Source organism: Rhinoderma darwinii, chromosome 3 (genome assembly GCF_050947455.1).
Source record: "Rhinoderma darwinii isolate aRhiDar2 chromosome 3, aRhiDar2.hap1, whole genome shotgun sequence".
In the NCBI taxonomy this organism is placed as follows: Eukaryota; Metazoa; Chordata; class Amphibia; order Anura; family Rhinodermatidae; genus Rhinoderma; species Rhinoderma darwinii.
The window spans coordinates 151,214,128-151,235,034 of NC_134689.1; the positions used below are offsets into that span (position 1 = coordinate 151,214,128).

At 45.5% G+C, this 20,907-nt stretch overlaps 2 protein-coding genes across 3 annotated transcripts in view; one reads left to right on the forward strand and one right to left on the reverse strand.

Annotated features, from left to right (window-relative positions):
* The window catches only part of LOC142749187 (uncharacterized), a 37,826-nt gene extending 30,132 nt beyond the window's left edge, over window positions 1-7,694 (forward strand). For both annotated transcript variants that reach the window (XM_075856883.1, XM_075856882.1), the window contains exon 2: window positions 5,496-7,694. In XM_075856883.1, the coding sequence (XP_075712998.1) occupies window positions 6,298-7,314 (1,017 nt within the window). In that variant the 5' untranslated portion in view covers window positions 5,496-6,297 and the 3' untranslated portion in view covers window positions 7,315-7,694. The remainder of the gene's footprint in view (window positions 1-5,495) is intronic.
* TMBIM4 (transmembrane BAX inhibitor motif containing 4) overlaps window positions 1-20,907 on the reverse strand; it is a 31,334-nt gene that overhangs the window by 4,347 nt on the left and 6,080 nt on the right. The window contains exons 3-5 of the mRNA XM_075856884.1: window positions 19,412-19,517; window positions 5,738-5,771; window positions 5,509-5,626 (exon numbers count right to left, since the gene is read on the reverse strand). Coding sequence (XP_075712999.1) covers window positions 5,509-5,626; window positions 5,738-5,771; window positions 19,412-19,517 — 258 coding nt within the window. The remainder of the gene's footprint in view (window positions 1-5,508; window positions 5,627-5,737; window positions 5,772-19,411; window positions 19,518-20,907) is intronic.

The window sequence follows — 20,907 nt, forward strand, 5'->3', positions numbered from 1 at the left end:
CCCATAATAGAACAATTCTGAAGCATCTTTTCTTAAAATTCTGCGCTATAACGTTTCGCTATTATTCCTTCTGGAAGTTTATTATTAAATTGACAACTGGGTGTTACTAGTTGGGGGCCTGCCTCTACAGTAGGAGACTGTCCAATTAATGCTGACAGTTAGTCCAATTAGTGCAACAAGTAGTCATTAGAAATGTTCTATTGTTTGGTTTCTAAAGCCCCTATGCAGTCCGTGTCTTCATGGTAACAGACAACAAATAAACCCTCTGTAGTCTGACCCTGCAGTCATACTTGCTAACTTACTAAATTTATCTTGGCAAGAAGCAGACGACCGATGGAAGGCGATGACTGCAGAATCAGACTACCCAGGGTTTGGTTGTATAACAAAACAAGACTTTTTAAATGAACTACTGCAAAGTTGGTTTACTTTTCATTTTAGATGCATTTGGACAATAGGAAAAAACTTGGTTGCGAAGGTTTAGGGTATGTGCACACGATAGCTGGATTTTACGTGTGAAAAGACAGACTGTTTTCAGGAGAAAACAGCTGCCTCGTTTCACACGTAAATGCTCCTCCTCGTATTATGCGAGGCGTCTGTGACGCTCGTAAATCTTGAGCTGCTCTTCATTGAGTTCAATGAAGAACGGCTCAAATTACGTTGCAAAGAAGTGTCCTGCACTTCTTTGCTGAGGCAGTCAATTTACGCGTCGTTTGACAGCTGTCAAACGACGACGCGTAAATTACAGGTCGTTTGCACAGTACGTCGGCAAGCCCATTCAAATGAATGGGCAGATGTTTGCCGACGTATTGTAGCCCTATTTTCAGGCGTAAAACGAGGCATAATACGCCTCGTTTACGCCTGAAAATAGGTCGTGTGAACCCAGCCTTACTGTCTATACTGCAGTCGTTTTCCCATTTAAGTTTTTTTTTCTCACCGCCTTCCAAAAGCCATAAGGGCTTTTTTTTTTTTCCATGACAATTAGGGCTTATTCAGACGAACGAAAAATACGTCCGGGCAACGCGCGTGATTTTCACGCGCCTCGCACGAACCTATTTTACTCTATGTGGCCGTGCAGACAGTCAGTGATTTTTGCGCAGCGTGAGGTCGGATTCACACGAACGTGAGCGTTTTGTGCGCGCAAAAAAAGCTGCGTTTTGCGCGCGCAAAAGGCACTTGACAGCTCCGTGTGTCAGCCCCGTATGATGCGCGGCTGCGTGTTTTTCGCGCAGCCGCCATCATTATGACACTCCGTTTGGAGGTTTGTAAACAGAAAAGCACGTGGTGCTTTTCTGTTTACATTCATTCTTTTACTGCTGTTGCGCGAATCACGTGCGTCCCACGGAAGTGCTTCCGTGTGGTGCGCGTGATTTTCACGCACCCATTGACTTCAATGGGTGCGTGATGCGCGAAAAACGCCGAAATATAGAACATGTCGTGAGTTTTACGCAGCGGACTCACGCTGCGCAAAACTCACGGACAGTCTGCACGGCCCCATAGACTCGCATAGGTCCGTGCGACCCGTGTGAAAACCACGCGGGCTGCACGGACGCAAATCACTTTCATGCGAATCCCGAGTCTGCTGCGTAAACTCACGACATGTCCGTTCTTTGTGCGTATTTCGCGCATCACGCACCCATTGAAGTCAATGGGTGGGTGAAAACCACGCATGGCACACGGAAGCACTTCCGTGGGACGCGCGTGATTCGCGCAACAGCAGAGAAAAGTATGAATGAAAACAGAAAAGCACCACGTGCTTTTCTGTTTACAAACATACAGAGTGTCAGCCGCACACCATATGATCATGACACACAGAGCTGTTAAGTGCCTTTTGCGCACGCATAATGCTGCGTTTTTTGCGTGCGCAAAACGCACACGCTCGTGTGAATCCAGCCTTAGTAGTTGTTAATGGGACCGTTTAATGTAGCATATAATGTACTGGGAGACTTTGAAAAAATTATTTTGTGGGCTGAAATGAAAAAACAGAACAATTCCTTAATTTTTTATTTTAAACATTTCCATATTGTCCAGTAGTGTAGCATGCTGCTCTCTGTTCCTGCCAAAAATAACTAAACCTCCCCCCGACCTCTGATGTCCATGCTAAGGCTCTGTTCACATATATAGACCTTTTATAGACATATTTAAAAGGGGTTTCCCACCTTCTGACAACTGATGACCTATCCACCGGTTAGGTCATCAGTACATGATCTGTGGGGGTCCGACACCCGGACCCCGAACAGATCATCTGGCCCGGTGCCTCCATGCATGGGACATACATGCCAGAAGCACTTCGCTATTCTGTGGCCGGAGCGGCCGAGCCACAGCTCTGCTCCTTTTCAAGTGAATAGGAGCGGACCTGCAGTTGTGCAGCACGGCCACTATGCTATGTACAGAGCCAACTGCTTCCGGGCTCCGTACATAGCATTATGTACCATGACATCCGGTGCCCGCAGGCCACTGGAGTTGCTTATCGGTGCAGGGATGCAGGTGTCGGACCTGAACCGATGACCTATCCAGTAGATAGGTAATCAGTTGTCAGAAGGTGGATAATCCCTTTAATGACCAGCTACATTTTTCTGTTTTTGCCTCTGCATTTCAGCAGCCATAACTTTTTTGTTTTTTTCATTGACGTGGCTGTATGAGGCCTTGTTTTATGCGGGAGAAATAGTATATTTTTTTTGAATTTTGGGGGTAGAACATTTTTTATTTTTAGGGCGTGAATATAGGAAACCCGTCAAATTAATTATTCAGGTTATTAAGGTCATGCAGATACCTAATATGTGTATGTATTTTGTTTTTATGTAATGTAGGGGCAATAAAATATATTTTATGCAAAATAATGACACTTTTTTGGGGAAATTTTTTACTTTTTTTTTTTTTTAATCCCATTAAGGGATAACTTTACTTACAACTTTCTTTTTTACTTATAATGTATTAGCATACTCCTGTATGCTAATACATTATACTGTTTCACTTTGACACAGGCTTCTGTTAAGGCAGCACATAGTGTGCCCTAACAACAGGCAAACTGAACAGACAGCCCTGGGGTCCTTTCTAGGTGCCATGGGCTGACTGCAAAGGGACACCCTGGTCTTTGATCACGTCACCTGGTTTCCGATGACCAGACCAAAGAGGGGAGTTCCCTTTGATCATGCCGCAGTCACAGACCGTGGCGATCAAAGAGTTAAACAGCTGGGGTTGGAATGTTTTCCGAACCCAGCTGTGTTCAGGAGGCTTCTCTAAGATAATGAGCTGTAAGTTACAGCTCCTGCTTAGAGCATGAGCGCTGATCAGCCTCTTCTACAGCGACGCCAAAAGACGTCGCCGTAGACTAAGTACCTGCACAGCCTGCCGTCAAAAGAGGGTGGGCGGTCGCTAAGGTGTTAAAAAAATAAAATAAAAAATGAAAACAATTTATTTTGTCAAATACTGCGTTCACCTTGTGGAATAAATAATGTTAGATGCCCTGCACACATTGGTAGCTTGCTTGAGAAGCATCCCCATACAGATAAATGGAATTGATTTTCAGTCACATATGGTAAATTTCGGCAAAAAAATCTGCGTGTGCAGTGGGCCTTATATTGTTATAGTTCAGACTTTTATGGACACGGCAATACCAATGATGTAATTTTTTTTTCTTCATTTGTACATTTGAGGGGAAGAAAAAAAAAAAAAAAAAAAAAAAAAAAAAAAAAAAAGAAGAAGAGGGAAAAAGGAAGTTATTTCAACTTTTTATATATTTTTTTCTATATTACAAAAAAACTAGTTTGAAATTATTTTTTTTAGTTCCCCTAGGAGACTTGAACAAGCAATCATTAGGTCGCTGGTGCAATACACTGTAAGGCCTCATTTACACGAGCGTATTATACGCGCGTGCGACGCGCGTGCTTTTCACGCGTGTCGTACGCACCTATAATAGTCTATGGGGCTGTTTAGACGATGCGTGAATTTTGCGCAGCGTGAGTGCGTTGCGTAAAACTCACGACATGTTCTATATTCTTGCGTTTTTCACGCAACACGCACCCATTGACTTCAATGGGTGCGTGAAAACAACGCATGCCACACTGACGGTCCTGCGTTGCATGCGCGAAAATCACGCAAGAGCTGTCAAAAGGATGAATGTAAACAGAAAAGCACCACGTGCTTTTCTGGTTACAAACATCCAAACGGAGTGTCAAATTAGAGATGAGCGCACCGAACTTCACCGGGTTCGGCCGAACTCGTTTTAACCGAACCCGGCAAAAAATGTTCGGGTACGCGACGTCAGGAGACAGTCACTGCCCACGGTGCTGAAAGACTTAAACTGTTTCAGCACCATGGACAGTGACTTTCGATCACAATATACATATACGTGTATAAAAAAAAAGAAGTTCTGACTTACCGATAACTCCCGGCTTCTTCCTCCAGTCCGACCTCCCGGGATGACAATTCAGGCCAAGTGACAGCTGCAGCCAATCACAGGCCAAGCACAGGCTGCAGCCAATCACAGGCTGCAGCGGTCTCATGCCCTGCCGCGTCATCCTGGGAGGTGGGGCCGGATGACAAGAGAGGGACGCGTCACCAAGGCAACGGCCGGGAGACCGGACTGGAGGAAGCAGGCAGTTCATGGTAAGTGTGAACGTCTTTTTTTATTCACAGGTTGGTGTAGATTGTGATCGGCATTCACTGTCGAGGGTGCTGAAAGAGTTACTGCCGATCAGTTAGCTCTTTCAGCACCTTGGACAGTGACGGGCGTCGACTACCTCATCTCTATGATGGCGGCTGCGCGAAAATCACGCAGCCGCGCATCATACACGGATGACACACGGAGCTGTCAATTGCCTTTTGCGCACGCAAAACGCAGCGTTTTTTTGCGTGCGCAAAACGCACACGCTCGTGTAAATGAGGCCTAATACTTATGTAGTGCAGTGTATTTTTCCCTTTGGTAAAAAGAACTTGGTGAGAATGGTTGGGGAGAAGGATACGTGGCACAGACGCAGATTGGCATGTTGCCATTGAAAAAGCTGTTGAGAATGACAGAACGGCACGAATGACCATGCGGGAGATGATTGGCAATGACATTATGCCGACACCGGCCAGTAGAGCCCTCCTATGAGGTAATTTCCTCCCAATCTGGCATTGGGACTATTTAATCCCAATCCTGCATTGCCAGTAATTCCATCCTAATAATGTAGATTATCAGTGATATAATGTATAAAGTACATAAAGCATATGTGGACAGATCATTATTACTAAGCAAAATAACAGAATCTGTCAAATGTAAACATTTGAACTTGATGGAAATTTGTCTTTTTTCGTCTGTACTAACTATGTAACTACCGTATGTACTGCAGGCGGGAAAAAAAGAAAATATATATATAGTTTTCAACATAATGCAACTTCCAATCTAAACCACAACACTAGGTTTCTGTACATACAAAGTCCTAAAACATGCTCTCATGGGGCTCTTTAGATTTTTTGGGATAACAATGTTTACACACATTATTTTGGTATTTCAGAAGACAAACATACCCAGCTCCAAGCTTGCTAAAGTCTCTCTTTGACTGGAATGTGTACGCGGTGAGACCAAGGAAGACAGCAGTCGTCAGAATAAAAGCCTGAAGAACTACAGCCACATCATAGAACGTCACTACGGGTAAAACAGGACAAAAATTATTAAAGGCCTAATAAAAACGAGTAACGTAAGGCCACTACCAATGATATGAAGAGGAAAAAAAAAAAAAAAAAAAAAAAAACTTACCTGCAATACCGACTGTGACGGATTCTAGGAGAGTCTGCAAATAAAAAGATGATATTAAACTTGTATCTTCTACACATTTCAGATTTGTACATGATTAAGACACAAAGAATAGTACAGTAGGAGAAACAATCCAGTTTTATTATACCCATCTACAACATCAAATACACAGCAATGAATAATATTCCAGCTTGGATTTTCCTAGTACAGGTTAGAAAATGAAAGCAGTAGTCCGACTGGTTCTCTTAGACTTTTTCAACAATTTGTCTGCACTAGTTTTGATTAGAAATTTATTAAAAATTAAGGCAGATGGGGGGCGTGGCCTAGCAGCAGATGTAAGAGGACGTGTGTGGCTGGAGCTCCTGCTGTATTCATCCTGAAAGTACTGTTTATCCCTGAATTACCCGGTAATATTCACCGATCTGGAGGCTGGGAGGCTGGAGGAGTCGGTACCGCTTAATACAGCTGCAATAACCCGTTCTAAGAAGCAAAAAACGCCGCCGGCGAGTCCGGGGCCGAGAAGGCAAGATGGCGCCGAGGAGACTGAATGCAGGAGCAGGCACATGCGGTCTGAAGCGGCAGACAGGCTGGAGAGATTTGCAAGAACCCCTCGTGCGAGCGGATCTGCAGCAGGCAAGACGCCGGTGGCTGGCAGTGGGAAGGCAGACAGCATGGCCTCAGGTTCCAGATACTCCGTGCTGGGAGAGGACTCGGTGAGTGAGGAGGAGGAAGAGCTGGGGAGTCAGCGGCGGGATAAGCGTGTGGAGGAGGATGGAGGCAGAACGCATAGCAGGAGAGACCAGGTGAAGGAGCCTTCCCTTGCAGATATATTCGCTGCAGTAAAGCAGAACTCCTCAATTTTATCTGTGCTGACCGGGCAGGTGGGAAGCCTGAAGGAAGATATACTGCTGTTACGTAATGACTTACAGAAAGTGGCAGAAAGAACCACAGTTATTGAGGGGAGAGTGTCTGAAGTGGAAGATGTTCTGCCAGAGCTCAGGCGGGATGTGCAGTCTCAGTCCTTGGCGGTGGTGGCCCTGCAGGCTAAGGCGGATGATTTAGAGAATCGGTTACGCAGAAACAACGTGCGTCTGGTCGGAGTGCCGGAAAAAACTGAGGGCAATAACTCGGATGAGTTATTGGAAAAATGGCTGCTGGAGCAGTTTGGACGGGAAGAGCTGTCTCCTTTATATGCTGTTGAAAGGGCGCATAGAGTACCTACCAGACCGGGACCACCGGGTAGGCCCCCGAGACCGGTCTTAGTGAAGCTGTTGCACTACAAGGACAGAGATAAGATACTGAGGAAGGCAAGGGAACGGCAGGATATCTCCATCAATGGCGCCAAAATATCCTTTTATCCGGATTTCTCCGCGGATGTACAGAAGAAGCGGCTGCAATACTGGGATGTAAAGAAACGTCTGAGGAACTTGTCCATACCATACTCCATGATGTATCCGGCCAAATTGCGGGTGGTTGCTTTTGGGACTGCTTCATTCTTTGAGAACCCCAGAGAGGCTGCAAGATGGCTGGACAGCAATGAGGCACAGTTGCGGAGACTGGCTGGAGAAGAAGATGCGTGAAAGCCCGCCTGGGCGGTGAAGTCTGGAGCCATGTTGGCGTTTGCGGGACTGTAGCATATTATATGTTATTATGCAGTTCTCCGAAGTGTGTGAACACCCTTGTCTGAAACACAGCAGGGTGGTATCCTTTTAACAAGAATGGCCGCACCTGACGGCAATGTTATTGTGGGACTGTTACTGGGTACCTAATGTATCTGTAAATTCTGCTGATTGTGTGGGATTGTTTATTACATGCGAATAGCAGTGGGAGCCACAGCTCACTGGAAGTGGTGAGAAAGTTAAACGGTTCAAAGAGAGATGCCAATAGGGTATGTCAAAAGTTCGCACTATGGTGCGTTTCTGCTGGATAGGAGAGACAGTACATGTCGCTCTGACCCTTTTCGGAGGGAAGGTTTTGTTGGGGGGGGGAGGGGAGGAGGGAGGGAACGCACGGCCTAATATCTTGACTGGAGCAGGCTGGAGGAGTAACAGATTTCTTAAAGATATGACGCCTGATGGGATCGGTTAAGTGTCTATCCTGGAACGTCCGGGGAATACGGGAAGCTAGGAAAAGGCAGGCAATCTTTAACTGGGTTAAACAGCAAAATGCCCTGATAGTGGGGCTGCAAGAAAACGCATCTGACTAGAGAATCTGTATCCTTATTGCAGAGAGTGTGGATCGCACATGGGTTTCACTCATTTCACACGACTTATTCCAGGGGGGTGAGTTTGCTGATACACAGGAGTCTTCCCTTTGTCTGCCATTCGTCCTTTTCTGATGAGGAGGGGAGGTATGCGGGAGTGCACTGTACTATATATCACTGGGAGTGTATTCTGGTGTTGTTGTATATCCCTCCGCCTTATTCTAGCACTGTAACTAGGAGTCTGACACACGAAAAATGGGTTAAAAGATATGAAAGTTTATTGAATCAATTTAAAATAAACACATATATAAAATTTATAGAGATGCAAACCACAAGAAAAAATGGACAACCAGAACACATGTCACACAGAACAGCACTGTGTGAACAGGCTGAATACACCTGTGTTAAGTAACAGTCATAATGGTGTTTAAACAGCCAACCATGGGTCACTGAGAGGTACTGGGAGACAAATGCATCAAAAAGTGTATACACATTGGTAATTGGTCTATACAATATGTCAAACAGTAGTACATCACAGTTCCAGAGGGAACAAGTATATCAAGTAACAGGAAATAGAGATATATCCTAATGAGCTGTGCATGATATGCACATGTCTCTTACCCATGGCAGAGTGCAAGTGACTGGCGTCCACCCCGACGCGCGTTTCGGCCCGGAAGCCTTCGTCTGTTTTAGACATATTGTATAGACCAATTACCAATGTGTATACACTTTTTGATGCATTTGTCTCCCAGTACCTCTCAGTGACCCATGGTTGGCTGTTTAAACACCATTATGACTGTTACTTAACACAGGTGTATTCAGCCTGTTCACACAGTGCTGTTCTGTGTGACGTGTTCTGGTTGTCCATTTTTTCTTGTGGTTTGCATCTCTATAAATTTTATATATGTGTTTATTTTAAATTGATTCAATAAACTTTCATATCTTTTAACCCATTTTTCGTGTGTCAGACTCCTAGTTATAGGTTTTGTTGTATATTTAGCGGGTCCACCGTTACCGCCATGCTTATTTTGGGCCTGAGGCTCGGTTCCCGATAGTGTCCGCACATCATTGTGATGGGCCATCAACCATGAACTTTCTAGGGAACTGTTTGGTGTCCTCCATTTAGGTATAGTATTATTCTAACACTGTACTGAAACGAGTTACGGAGAAACTCTCCAGGGGGCCTGAGGTACCGTTAATCGTGATGGGGGATTTTAATGCAGTGATGGCTGAAGGGTGGGATAGGTTTCATAGAGGAGGAGGAGGGCAAAGAGGAGATCTGACCACCTTTGGTAGATTAATGGAGGAACTGGGTCTGCGGGATATTTGGAGAGATAAACATCCAGGGGTGAGGCAGTACTCGTGTGCATCATCCACATTTCAGTCACTTTCGCGAATAGACTTGGTAGCATGCTCAGCTTCAGCGGTACCGTACATAGCGCAAATAGAATATCTACAGAGGGCGTTGTCAGACCACTCTCTGATGGCGGTGACGCTGGAAGTGGGTGTAAGGCATACCAGGAACCCCGGGAATTGGAAGCTGAATGCGTTTTGGTTAAGATTAATGGATGGCGGGGAAATACGGAACCTGATAAAAGAATATTTAAATTTTAATACTGAGTCAGTGCCGCGAGGAGTGTTATGGGATGCCATGAAAGCCTGGTTGAGAGGAGTATTCATTCAACATATTAAACGAATTAAAACTAAATCTAGGCAGTTGGGAGAAAGTTTAGAGGATCGGGTAACAGAAACAGAAGGGAGACATGTAGAAGAGGGCTCCGAGGAGACACTTAGACATTGGGTTGAGGCTCAGATGTTGTTAAAAAATCACCAACTAACAATGGCGGATAATAAACGACTATTCCTTAAACAGCAATATTATGAAGAAGGGAAAACGGCGGGGAGACTACTCGCTAGGATGGCAAAGCCGCATGGGAGTAATAATTACATTCATGGCCTTAGGGGGGAGGGGGGCGGGTGGAGACAGACACGGGGCAAATCCTGCACATATTTCAGCGGTTTTACACTGACCTATATACATCCAAAGTGCATTACGACACACAGCAATTGGACGAGTACCTGGGAAACATTAATTTGCCTACCTTGGGCCGGGAGGACCGTGAAAGCTTGGAGGCCCCTATTTCACTGGAGGAGTTGGAACAGGCGATAAGGGATATGGCAAATGAGAAAGCTCCGGGTCCAGATGGGTTACCGGGGGAAATCTATAAGGAATATGGGACGGAACTAGCGCCAGAATATTTGAGTACTTTGCAGGATAGTTTTGACAGAGGCAAACTACCAGACTCCCTATATGAGGCTACGATAGTGGTTCTCCCAAAAGAGGGGAAAGACAGTCAATTACCGGAGTCTTACAGACCAATATCCTTGTTGACATCGGATGTCAAGATTTTGGCAAAGATATTGGCGCTGCGACTGAACAGGGTGGTACAGCGTGTTGTGCATGAAGACCAATCGGGGTTCATGCCCTCCAAATCGACGGCGGTCAACCTCAGGCGGCTGTTTTTAAATCTTCAGGCGACACCGGATGAGCAAGGAGGAAGGGCGCTGCTAACGTTAGATGCCGCAAAAGCGTTCGACTGCGTAGAGTGGGGGTACTTATGGCGGGTAATAGAAAAGATGGGATTCGGCCCTAACTTCGTGAAGTGGGTACAGTTGTTGTATGTGGCCCCTACAGCCCGCATACGGGTGAATGGTGCAATGTCTGAGAAATTTTCACTGGCCCGGGGTACGCGACAGGGGTGCCCACTGTCACCATTATTATTCGCCTTGGCGGTAGAGCCACTGGCGTGCCTCATAAGACAGGAGGAGCGCATAAGAGGCTTGCAATATGGGGAAATGGAGGAAAAAATTTCATTATATGCAGACGATATTTTAATATATATGACGGACACTGAGAATAAACTGCAGGTAGTAATGGATACGATCACAAGGTTTGGGGAGTTCTCGGGATTAAATATTAACTGGACCAAGTCTGCTCTGATGCCACTTGACACGGTGAATATTGTAGATACTGGAGGGGGACTCCGGATTCCGATAGTCTCTGAATTTACGTACCTAGGGGTTAAGGTGACGGCTAGGGTCCAAGACTACATGTCTTTGAATGTCTCACCACTGCTGCTTAAGGTGAAACATAAGGTGGATGCCTGGAACAGGCTCCCGCTCTCTGCTCTGGGGAGGACTAATCTAAGCAAGATGATCCTTATGCCTCAAGTTTTATACATTCTTCATAACTCCCCAGTATGGATACCTAAACACTGGTTCAGGCGATTGCACAATCTCTTTCGGGATCTGGTATGGAAAAAAAGGGGTTCCAAGGATTAAATTGGAGAAATTGCAATTGCCCAAAGACGAAGGGGGAGGGGGGGGTAGCGCTGCCAAATGCCTGGATATACTACCTGGCTGCCCAGAGCCAACAATTTAAGGGATGGGAGGACACAGAGACTTGGGGCTCCAGTGCACGTTTATTGTCATATTTGGGGGGAGGACTCAACCCACTAGAGGGTCTGGAAGCGCATACCTTTAAGAGATTGGCGAGTGCTAAACCAACGTTACTCCTGATACATAAAATATGGTGGCAATGTAAACAGATCCTGGGAGTGGGAATGTGCACCAAATATACTCCCCTATGGCATAATCCGGTCCTGTGGGAATTATACCAATTCGAGGGAATGCAAAAATGGGAATCGGCAGGGGTTCGACGAATACAACACTTGTATGATGATAACGGGTTGAGATCATTTCAACAGTTGAAAGACCTATTTCCACTAGAGCATAATATGTTCTATCAATATTTGCAGATCCGTCATGCCCTACAGGCGCATGTGGTGGACCTGACGGTCTGTGCTCTTGGGGTCCTGGAGTATGTGGGAAGGGCTGACACGACCAAAGGCCTGATCTCAATGGCGTACAGGAGCTTACTGTCCAAACACCTGGGAAACCCAATGGTGCTGGTAAAAGTGAAATGGGAACAGGATGTTGGTCCATTGACTGAGGAGGAGTGGGAGGAGATATTAGCATCCACATGTCACTTATCGCTCAGTCTGGCGCAGAGGAGATCACAACTCTTCCTGATACATAGAGTGTACCGCACCCCGTGGGTATTAAAACAGATGGGTTTTAGAGCGGATGCTAAATGTCCTAGGTGCACGGAAGAGAAGGCGGACATACTGCATATGTTTTGGTCATGTGAGGCTCTGAGGACCCTATGGGGGGAAATATTGGATCTGATAAAGCAGGTGTATGGTCGGGAATTGGCGGCAGACCCTAAAGTTATGTTGTTGGGAGCGGTGGGAGAATTGGAGAATGGCAAGCCTGTCAATTGCCAAGATATATCAAACAAGGAAATGCATTGCTAAACACTGGCTGGATGCGGAGCCACCAGGGATGAGGGAAATTGTAGGAATGTTGAACTATAATATCCTGATGGAGCATAAGATATTTTCTAGAAGGGGCACGGAAAAAAAATTTGAGAAACAATGGTTGGCCTGTCCCGAGGTGCTGTCACCTGAACTAAGCAGAATAAGGGTGAGAGTCGTCTGAGGAACTGGAGGTGATAAGAGTCTGGAGCAAAAATGGGTGGTGGGAAATTGGATAAGAGAAATGTGCTCTGACCAGGAATGGTACTAGAAACAAAGGGCGGAGATATAGTGGGGGGCCGTGCGGGGAGGGGGGAAAGGGGGGGAAGTTGGGGATTTCCTGATATGTTGTCACTATTGTATACGATGTTGGAAAATTGGAATGTGAATGTGACTGTTATTTCATTTCTGTGTTCGTATCAATAAAATTGGTTTGATTTAAAAAAAAAAATTAAGGCAGATAAAATATTAACAAAGTGTGCGACTAATATATCGGTTACCAGCAACCACAACAATAGCAGTCCCTTAAAGGGTTTGTCCAGTCTTCTTATAAATACTACAATTCTGCATAATGGACTTTCAGTGATTAGAAAAATTACTGTACTTTCTTCCAAAAACTGCCAAACACCTGTCCACATTTTGCATGTGGTGGTATTGCAGCTCGGCCCGATTTACTTCAATAGAGCAGAGCTGCAATACCACACACAACCCATGGACACGTGTGGTGCTATTTTTGATAGAAAGTCGCCATGTTTTTCTAATCCTGTACAACCCCTCTAACCCATTACCATTTTCAAGAGCCATGCTGTCAGTGCATGTGAACATTATTATTTTTACGCAGAGGATGAAACCTGATCCTCATCACAACTGAGCGTTAGTTAAAAGGTGTCAGTATAGGCAAATCTTCTGTGAGCTAAATGCATCAGCAGCACAAATCTCAGTCCTGGACTATAGGTTAATAACTTATCTACAATATAAAATGTATACGATGTGAGAATGTCAGGAAGGGTTTTCAGACGGAGGTCTCTACTGACAACAAGTAGTGTTATTGTATATGATGGTGAATTTAAAGACAAAAGTTAATCAAAACGTTGTATAACTTTTCAATATACAGTGATAAAGCCATATTTATAAAAGTATGGCCGCACGATTTTGCAAATTACAACAACTTATTCATTCTCTACAGCAGCGCCGGAAAAAGCCAAACACTGCACTCAGCTGTCTCCGGCGCTCCTATAGAGAATGAATGGAGCAGCAGTGCGCATGAGCATGTAACCGGAATACTCCTTAACGAGGTATTTGACAGCCGCGCCTACATAGTGCCAGCACGGTTGTTGGCCGCGTTGAGACCGTGTCAGGGCCGCTCCATGTGGCCTTACCCGAATACTTTTATAATTCAAGTGAATAGGGCCGAGACTGTGGGACTGGATTGGGAGTCGGGCTACATTCACACGAGCGTATCGGATTCACACGCGTGAAAAACGTGCGTGAATCTTGTCTGTGTGTGTTGCGTTATGCATCAGTGCGCTTTGCGAGTGGCATGCGTTATTCACGCACTCGCAAAGCAAATTTTTTATTTATTATTTTCAATTGAATTGATGCGCAAATCACACACGGATGTGCATCCGTGTGCGGTGCATGGTTTTCACGCACCCAATAACTTCAATGGGCGCGTAGGTACGTGATAACGCACCAATATAGGACATCCAGTGAGTTCCACGGAACGGACTCTGGCTGCGTGGAAACTCCTGCATGTGTGAACGGACCCATTGAAATCAATGGGTCCGTGTGCTACGCGTGATTCACGTTCGTGTGAATGGGCACTAAAAGTGCAGAGGTTAAAAAATAAATATATAAATAAAATAAAATACTCAAAAGGGGCTGCGGTGCTGTACTGCTCCTTAATTCTGGGGAATGGTGGTGGTGGGGGGGGGGTCTTTCAGCAAGTCATAGAATATTTTATCAACATACCATAACTTACTATGATGTAAAGGATTTTTTTTTTCAAAGAATTAATAGTTTTCTCATAAAAGAAAACAATACAATGGAAAGAGCATAAGTACAATAGCTGGACAACGGAATCATACCAGTATACAAAGCCATACAATATGTCATTTGTATTCCTCCTATACGCCGAGACATTGGAAGAATTACATTCCCCGCATACTCCATGGAGAGTGTACAGGATAACCCACCAGTTTGCTGCACACATCTAGCAAAGACTCTCCCAATCACATATACATTTTAGACACAGAGCCACCAGCAACCCCCCCCCCCCCCCCCCATTACAGGGGTACAATAGGGTAGACAGAATTTAGTGTAGATGTTGTATATTGGTAAAATACCATACATTATAAGATATTACAAGGCAGTGCCTTCTGTCTGTCCAACATTATCTTATACAACGTTTTTTACATGGGATCATATTTATTGAGCCGCGGAGTGTCATTATTCTCTAGGCGCAGAACACGGCCGTAATAAGACATGTCCATTCTTTCTGCAGTCCGGGCTCCTGGGCGATGCACAGACCGTGAAAACCACGGTCGTGTGCATGGCCCCATAGAAATTAATGGGGCCGCAATTCTCCTGTGAATTTTCAGGGGGAATTGCGGCCGCAAAAGCATGTTCGTTTGCATAGGGCCTAAGCCTAATATAAAAACATGGTAGAAGTTCATCTAGAAGTCCCAAAAGACAGACCTCTGGAATAGGTATCCTAGGAAAATTAGAGTGATCATTTAAATACTGGAGGACAGCAAACCAGAAGGGAAATATTTTAGAGTAAGACCACAAGAAGTGCAAGAAGGTACTAGGAGTCACTAGGCATCTAAAGCATACAACCGCAGTGGCGACCCAAATATGTTTCAACTTGACAGGTCCGTAGTAAACTCTATGCAGAAATTTTGATTGGAGTAAGAAGTCCTGGATACTCATTACTGAGAAAAAATGAGCCCAAGCTTCCTTCCAATTGTCACTGGACAGGCCAGGGATATCGGCCACCCTCTTAGTATATGCCCTGTCAAAAGTCCCTGAGAAGTGAAAATGCACGTGTTAAGGACTTAGACAGGTCTGGAGTTGTGAATACCCTTTTTAACCCTTATTTTATCTCTGGCAGTTATAATTTTCAGTGAAGGTTAATGGATCTGGTCTTAGGGTGGCTTTACATGCTGCAATAATGTGTACGATTCGACTCATTCCGATTGTTGCTTTCGTGCGTTGCAGTATATAATCATTCCCATGCGAATGGTTCAGATAGTAAAAATCATGATAACTAAATTTCAAATTTGATCGTAACATCATAAAATTTCGGTGAGAAAATCGCTTAATGGTCTTAAGGAAATAAAGTGCAGAAATGCAAAACCACACCTATCGAGTCATGTGACCGCAATGTACGTTACAAAATCGAATAATCATTAAATGTAAATATTCGTCACATCCCCGTCACGTCTAGATTGCGTCACATAAACACATGCATTATTGTAGCATAGAAAGTCGTCCTTAGAGCAGGGGCGTAGCTAGGGGGGGGGGCAGGCAGGGCATGTGCCCCGGGCGCAGCTGAGAGGGGGGCGCCAGCGCCACCTCCTCCTGCACTATAATTGTACCTGTGTCGCAAGGACACAGGTACAATTAGAAGCAATGAATGACCGGGCACGTTCTGTGCCCGGCCATTCAGCGCCTTTCCACGAATGAAGCGACTGGTACCTTTTGTACCAGTGAAGCTTCCGTCGATGAAAGGCGCTGAGTGACTGACAGGGAAAGTCATCCTGCCCAGCCAATCAGCGCCTTTCATAGACGCCACGTTCAACCCCCAGGAGACCTGCGCAGAAGAGAGCAGGTCTCCATGGCTGCCGGACGGCGTGGGAGCGGAAATAAGGTGAGTTTGATTTTTTTTTTTTATTGTAATAAAAGTGTGTGGCTGTATCTACAGGGAGGACTTTATCTACACGGGGGCTTTATCTACAGGGGGTTGGCTATATCTACAGGGCTGGGCTATATATACAGGGGGACTATATCTACAGGGGGGGGGCTATCTATGGAGCACCATATAAAGGGGTGGGCTATAGCTACAGGGGGGGCTATATATTCCCCTGTAGATATAGCCCATCCCTGTATATGGTGCTCCATAGATAGCCCACCCCTGTAGATATAGCCCACCCCTGTAGATAGTATCCAACAAATAGCTCCCCCTATAGTGCTCCACAGAAAGCCCACCCCTGTATATAGTCCCCTTGTACATATAGTGCTCCACAGATAGCCCACCCCTGTATATAGTATATACGGGGGTGGGCCATCTGTGGAGCACTATATACAGGGGTGGACTATCTAGTGGAGCACTATATACAGGGGTGGACTATCTAGTGGAGCACTATATACAGGGGTGGACTATCTAGTGGAGCACTATATACAGGGGTGGACTATATGTACAAGGGGGCTATATACAGGGATGGGCTATCTGTGAAACACTGTATACAGGGGTGGACTATATGTGGAGCACTATATACAGGGGTAGGCTATATCTACAGGGGGGGCTATATACAGGGGTGGGCTATCTGTAGAGCACTATATACAGGGGTGGGCTATATCGTCAGGGGGCTATATACAGGGTTGGGCTATACGTGGAGCACTATATACAGGGCTGGGCTATATCTACAGGGGTGGGCTATCTGTAGAGCACTATAGGGGGAGTTATTTGTGGGACACTATATACAGTGTGGGCTATATGGGGGCACTATGGCAGACACTATCTACAGGGGGCACAGTGTGTGTGTGTGTGTGTGTGTGTGTGTGACACAGTGTATGGTGCTATTATAGTAAAGAAAGGAGGAGACCTCCAGCTCACCAGTAGTGCTATTATATATAGAGGTGCAGTGTATGGCGCTATTATATTTAGGGGCGTAGTGTGTGGCATAATGATAACTTTATCTTTATTTATAGGTGTAGAAATGTTGGTAAAGTGAGAAGCTGAAGACATCTGAGCAGCAAACTGCAGAAATGGTCTGTCCCCGGGAGAAATAGTCATAGGGGTCTGGACCGGATGGAGAAAAAGAACTAGAATCTGAGACGTCACCGGTGAGTCACTTAATATAAATGTTTATTCTGCCTCTAATCAGTAATGTAGTCACTGTATGATCTGCAGCGAGATGATTATGATAGGATTTATTTTTGGTGAAACAGCATCTCCCAGGATATCCTTACCATTGTTCGGGCCATGCTGGGAGCTGTAGTTTTACGCCGTACACACCTATACGGCAGGGGTTGCACTAAATTGAGCTGTATTTGTGCTGGTGTAGTATATGTACTGAGCTTTGTTCTGGGGCTGTGTAAAGGATCTGCCAGGCACAACTTCTGTGTATACGCCCATAGGTAATCAGTCTGCACCTGAGTATGTCTCTGAGACTGACTCCATCTTCCACCACTCAGGATGGCAGGCTTAGGAGTGGGAGAGCCTATCGCAGCCTGGCCAGACGGAGCTAGCTCCCGCCCTCTGTCTATTTATACCTGCCTTTCCTGTTCCTCCTTTGCTTGTGATTCTTCTCGTGTGGTTTCCTGGCCCAGCTACAGCTTCGAACTATTTGATCCTGCTCCATACTGACCCTGGCTTACTGACTACTCTCCTGCTCTGCGTTTGGTACCTCGTTCACTCCTGGTCTGACTCGGCTCGTTCACAACTCTTGTTGCTCACCGTGTTGCCGTGGGCAACTGCCCCATTTCCCTTAGCTTCGTGTACCCTTGTCTGTTTGTCTCGTGCACTTACTGAGCGTAGGGACCGCCGCCCAGTTGTACCCTGTCGCCTAGGGCGGGTCGTTGCAAGTAGGCAGGGACAGAGTGGCGGGTAGATTAGGGCTCACTTGTCCGTTTCCCTACCCCCATTCATTACAGGCTGTATCTATGTACTGAGCTTGGTTCTTGTGTTGTGTATAGAACCATATTGCTTGTAAAATGAACAAATGTTTTTATGCTCGAGTTACATAAAAAGAAATGACACGTCGATTGGTAGAGAAAACAAACACGGCGAGGGGGAAGGAGCTGTCGGGAAAGAGGTTTGGGGGGGGGGGGGCGCCAAACTGAATCTTTTCCCCGGGTGCTGGAGAACCTAGCTACGCCTCTGCTTAGAGTAACCCTCACCCGGAGATGTCTAACCACACCACCTGGGTCCCTAGTCCTTTTCTATTATTTCATGAGATTCATATGGTTTATCATTCAATTTCAAGTTCTATCATTCAAGGTAAAGGCCCTTTTACACCGGCCGATAAACAGCTGGTGCAGCGAGCGCCGATCAACGAGACATCGTTGATCGGCGCTCGTTTTCTCCTGTCACACGGAGCTATGGATGGGGACGAGCAGTCATTACTCCGATCGCTCGTCGCCATACATTATTATCATGTCGGCAGTGCATCTCCCTGTTTACACTGGGAGATGTGCTGCCGACAACTGATATTTGACTTTTGTAAAACGATACGACCAGGAGATGATTGAGCGTTTGCTCGTTCACCTGCTGATCGCAGCCCTGCTTACACTCGGCAACGAGCATTCTATGAACGCTCGTCTGCCTGATAATCGTCCAGTGTAAAAGCCCCTTCAGTTGGACACCAAACTTAATTTAAGATGGTCATAGCTCCTTTACACTTTCTGGCTATATAACAGTGGATAACACTTAAGAATATATCCAGAACCTAAGAATAAATCTCATCTCTTATCTGAAGACTTTGATGTAGTTCTACTAATGTGAACCTAATCCTAAGGTTTATTACGTCTAGGCTTGCCATTGAAATTCCCATTTGTGTAATAGAAGATTGTTTGTGGTTCACTATCGTTTGCCAGGTATTGTCATTGTGAGTGCCACGTTGATCTGAATGCCTTCGTTGACTGCATCTCTTAAAGAGAAACCCACCGGAAACTACTCTCATAATTTCCACTCAGTATGTAAAGCTGAAGGACAGACAGAGACAGGTCTGGCGTGGCTGTGAAGAAGAAGAATAAACTTTCTATATATTACGACAGCCTCACTAATATACGGACCTCTGACCATGTGCGCCTCCTAACAAGTAATAAACACTACACAGATGATTTATACTATATAGGATAATAAAACATGCTCACAAATCCAAAAAGCAAGTACAGGTTCACAGGATGCTGATGTCTGTAAATGGTCAGGGCAATGACTGTACCCAAGGATCCTAGGGCAGAGATCATAAGCAAGGCAGGGCTGGAAAATAAGAGAAGACAGGAAATTATATGAAAAAACAAACATCTAACAAGTCAGACAAGTACCACTAATGTATGCCAGATCATTAATGCAGAAGGTCCTGTTATCTATTCCTTAGAAACAATTGCTACATTTGCCACTATTCAGTTTATTTACACGCCAACTATGTAAATGTTCCCTGCTTGAGTTACATCTGTGTCATGACCGATGCATTTTAAACAGCATCATAAAACACAAATAAGACATTTACAGTAAATTCTACAAAGATTTAATACCTATAAATAAGGCTGTGTTCATATATTATTTGGGCTCCACGTTCTGCATATTCATTTAACATGCCCATAGTTCTATTGGCCACACATGTAAAAGAGTATCCTTTTAGCTGGTATACAGCGGTACACCTTTATAGGCATACAGTTAGGGCTTATTCACATGAACGTGTAATACATCCGTGTGACGCGCGTGATTTTCACGCGCGTCGCACGGACCTGTTAGTCTATGGGGCCGTTCAGACTGTCAGTGATTTTCACGCAGCGTTTCCGCTGCGTAAAACTCACGACATGTCCTATCTTTGGCCGTTTTTCGCGCGTCCCGCACCCATTGAAGTCAATGGGTGCGTGAAAATCACGCGAAGCACACGGAAGCACACCCATGTGACGCGTGTGATTCGCACAACAGCAGTAAGAACTATGAATGAAAACAGAAAAACACCACGTGCTTTTCTATTTACAAACATAAAAACCGAGTGTCATAATGATGGCGGCTGCGCGAAAATCACACAGCCACGTATCATATGCTGATGACACACGGAGCTTTTATGGTGCTTTTGCGCGCTCGTATGAATCCGGCCTCAAAGGGGCTGTCCACTTTCTGACAACTATCATCGGTGCGGGTCGACACCCGGACCCTGCACCGATAAGCCGCTCCGGTGGCCTGCAGGCACCGGATGTTATGGCACATAATGCTATGTACAGAGCCCGGAAGCAGTTGGCTCCGTACATAGCATAGCGTCCGTGCTGCAGAACTGCAGGTCCGCTCCTATTCACTTGAATAGGAGCAGAGCTGCAGTACTGCAGCTCGAGCGCTATGCTGTGGCCGGAGCGAAGTGCTTCCGGCATGTACGTCCGGTGCACGGAGGCACCGGACCAGCTGGTCTGTGCGGGGTTCGGTTGTTGGATCCTCACAGATCATGTACTGATGACCTATCCGGTGGATAGGTCATCAGAAGGTGGGAAACCTTTTAAATAGGACTATAAAAGGTCTATATATGTGAATAGAGCCTTAGCATGGACATCAGAGGTCGGAGGGGGGGGGGTTTAGTTATTTTTGGGAGGAACAGAGAGCATCATGCTACACTACTGGTCAATATGAAAATGAGTCAAAGAAATAA